This window comes from Arachis hypogaea, chromosome 6 (assembly GCF_003086295.3).
Source record: "Arachis hypogaea cultivar Tifrunner chromosome 6, arahy.Tifrunner.gnm2.J5K5, whole genome shotgun sequence".
NCBI classification, from domain to species: domain Eukaryota; kingdom Viridiplantae; phylum Streptophyta; class Magnoliopsida; order Fabales; family Fabaceae; genus Arachis; species Arachis hypogaea.
In genome coordinates this window covers 102,644,675-102,648,028 of record NC_092041.1, presented here as the reverse complement: position 1 = coordinate 102,648,028, position 3,354 = coordinate 102,644,675, and the positions used below count along the sequence as shown (strand labels likewise).

The window sequence follows — 3,354 nt, the reverse complement described above, 5'->3', positions numbered from 1 at the left end:
TACCTGACAACCAAGAGATTTATATTCAAGGATAAAATTTATATATGTATTTGATACATGGAATGAATTAATTTTTACTTGAACCTAGACAACCTAATAGGGGTATAAAATATAATTCAATTAAATAATAACCTGATAACCAGGTAATTATTTGGGATTAAAATGTATGTGATATATTTAGTCATCTATTTAAAAAATGTATGAGTAATGACTTGACAACTAAGATACTCATTCACGATTTTAAATATTTTTTAACACTTAATTTAAGAAATAAAGATTTCTTAATTTTCTATAATAATAATTATTGTAGAAAGTGTTATTTGTATGTGTAAACACGTACTTATATTTGTTTTTTTCCTTTTAGATTCATGAATAATATGTCTGCTCTATCACTGCGTGGCATACTTGAAAATAACAAATTGGCTGGAGCTAATTATGATGATTGGTATCGTAATTTGAGAATTGTTCTCATGCATGAAAGGCTAATTGATATGATCGATAAGCCTGTTGTTACGGCCTCAGTTCCTAAAGAGGATGGAAGTATTGATAATGAGACAACCAAGGCTTATGAGAAGTACTTGAAAAATTGTCCTACTGCCAAATGCATCATTCTAACATCCATGGGTTCTGATTTTCAGAGGCAACATCAGGATATGGATCCACCAGCTATTGTTGAACATCTTAAGAAGATGTATGGTGCACAAAGTAAGACGGCCCGATATCAATTGTCTAAAACTTTGTTTAGATCCACACTTGATGTGGACTCTCTTGTTGGATCCCATGTTCTTAAGATGATTGATCTTATTGAACAACTTGAGAAGTTGGGATGCAAATTGGGCAAAGAACTTTCACAAGATTTGATCTTGCAATCGCTTTCAAAAACTTTTTCACAATTCATTGTTAGCTTTAATACGATTAAAGTAAGCTGTGATCTTCATGAAATGCTCAACATGCTAATTGATTATGAGAATCAAATTGCATCTGAGAAAAAGAAAAGAGTTGCTATGGTAATTGGCAGCTCTTCTAAGAAGAAAGGAAAATGGAAAGAATAATTTTAAAAGAGAACTCGTGATACCTAAGGGTAGTGTGACCAAATCCAAGGGCAAACAAAAAAATGCTGACAAAAATGATGCTGAATGCTTTTATTGTTTAGGCAAAGGTCATTGGAAAAGAAACTGCAAGGAGTACCTTACTTTTTTGAAAACCAAAAAGGAAGGTAAGACATGCTTGAAAACAGTTTTCATGATTTCTTTAGCTACTATTAATTCTTCTATATGAGTATTAGATACCGGAAGTACTCATAATATTTGCAATTCATTGCAGGGACTACGAGTAAGTAGATGGCTAAAGAAGGGAGAAACTTACCTTCAAGTCAAAAACAGAGCAAATGTTGCTGCTGTAGCTATAGGATCTATTTCTTTAGCAATGTCTATAGGCAAGACATTAGTATTGGAGAATTGCCATTATGTTCCTAATTTTGTTGCAAATGTTATTTCTATTTCTATGTTGGACAAATTTAGTTTTTATTTTAATATTAAAAATGGCATTTGTTCTACTTATTATGGTGATGACTTATACGTAAATGGCTATCTCCAATATGGCATTTAAATTCTTTCCAATTTAAATGGTAATTTTGTCATGCATGTTTCTACTCTCAAAAGAGAAAGGAATAATCAAGTAAATGAATCATATCTTTGGCATTGTAGACTTGGTCATATAAGAGAAAAAAGGATTTCTAAGTTACATAAAAAAAGGTTACCTTAACAAATATGATTATGAATCATATGTAACTTGTGAATCCTATCTCAAAGGAAAAATGACCAAAACTCCATTTATGGGACATGGAGAAAGGGCTACAGAATTATTGGGACTAATACATACAGATGTTTGTGGACCAATGAAAATTCAAGCCAAAGGAGGATATTCTTATTTTATCACTTTCACTGATGATATGTCTAGATATGACTTTGTGTATCTTATGAAACACAAATCTGAGTCATTTGAAATATTCAAAATTTTTCATAGTGAAGTTGAAAATCAAACAGGTAAAAGCATTAAGGTGCTTAGATCTGATAGAGGAGGAGAATATCTAAATAATAATTTTCTTGAGTACTTAAAGAAAAATGGGATTCTTTCTAAATGGACACCTTAAAGAAAAATAGGATTCTTTCTCAATGGACACCTCCTGATACTCCACAATACAATGGTGTTTCAGAGAGGAGGAATCAAACTTTATTAGAAATGGTTCGTGTAACACCCTCACTATCAGAATGTCACGCTTCCGGCTACGCTACTCTGATAACAAGAAGTATTACGACGACTTCATATACTTAATAATAAAATAGGAGCCTTTGACTAGAAATCGTATCACTATTCTTTGTGAAAAGCGAAAAAAGAATACTTTTTAAATAAAACAAAACAAGCATATACATGTACAAAACTTCTTACTCATGTAACTTATACATATTATATACATACAAATCATACAACTTCTATCCCTCTTATATAATATAATATTAAAGGTGAGGGGTAAATAAATAAAAACTAAATAGCATTATCGACTAAGCGAAAGACAATACAACCCTTCGTGAGCTTTTTCATCCGTCTCCTGAAAAGATAAAGCTGTAGGGGGTGAGAATCTAACCACACGGTCTCACCACAGAGTTTTAGAATTGTCATAATAAGATATTTAAAGAAAAATTTATTTTTTAGCTCAGTGGTTATTGTTCGTCCTTTGAATCTTTTAAAAACCAACAACTAGTCATCCAAAAACCCTTTTTGAAAATTAATATTTAAATATCCAGAAATCCAAAACCTTTCTTTTCTTATAGGAAAATCTTAATCAGAAACCAACCACGTAATCAATCAACGCAATCATCAATTCAACACCAAAGCTCATTCTCAAAAGTAGCACACCGGGACAAACACAGGCAAAACAGATAAGAAAAGCACAGGTTTAGGTAGCAGTTATAGCAAATAGTTTAGGTAGCAGTTAATAACAGCTTAACAATTAGGCAAACCAAAACAAATTCAAACCCAAGCAAAGCATACAAATGCATATGATGCATGCCTGTCCTATGGCTAATGAGCTCATTTGTCGGTTATACAGCCAACCCAACAAGTCAGGTTTGCTAAACCCTTAGACTGTCCCCCGACGCGCATCTCCATGAGTCTATGCATAACTTTTTCTCATATATATATATATATATATATATATATATATATATATATATATATATATATATATATATATATCAAATCGCTCAATGGGGGTACCATTTTCAAGAATTTATAAGTGCCCGGTCACCCTTACGTCGTAGGGTCAATAGAGTACCGAGTCTCAACTTGGAGCAA

The 3,354-nt window shown here is 32.1% G+C and overlaps 1 protein-coding gene across 1 annotated transcript; it reads left to right on the top strand.

The window, feature by feature from the left end:
* Window positions 1-377: 377 nt before the first annotated feature.
* LOC112805839 (uncharacterized) lies at window positions 378-1,052 on the top strand. The gene has a single exon (XM_025848166.1). It carries the CDS (start codon window positions 378-380, stop codon window positions 1,050-1,052), a length of 675 nt encoding a protein of 224 aa, XP_025703951.1.
* Window positions 1,053-3,354: the final 2,302 nt, after the last annotated feature.

What these genes read in the sequence shown, in the direction of transcription:
- LOC112805839 (XM_025848166.1), top strand. Translation starts at nt 378, where the DNA reads ATGTCTGCTCTATCACTGCGTGGCATACTTGAAAATAACAAATTGGCT.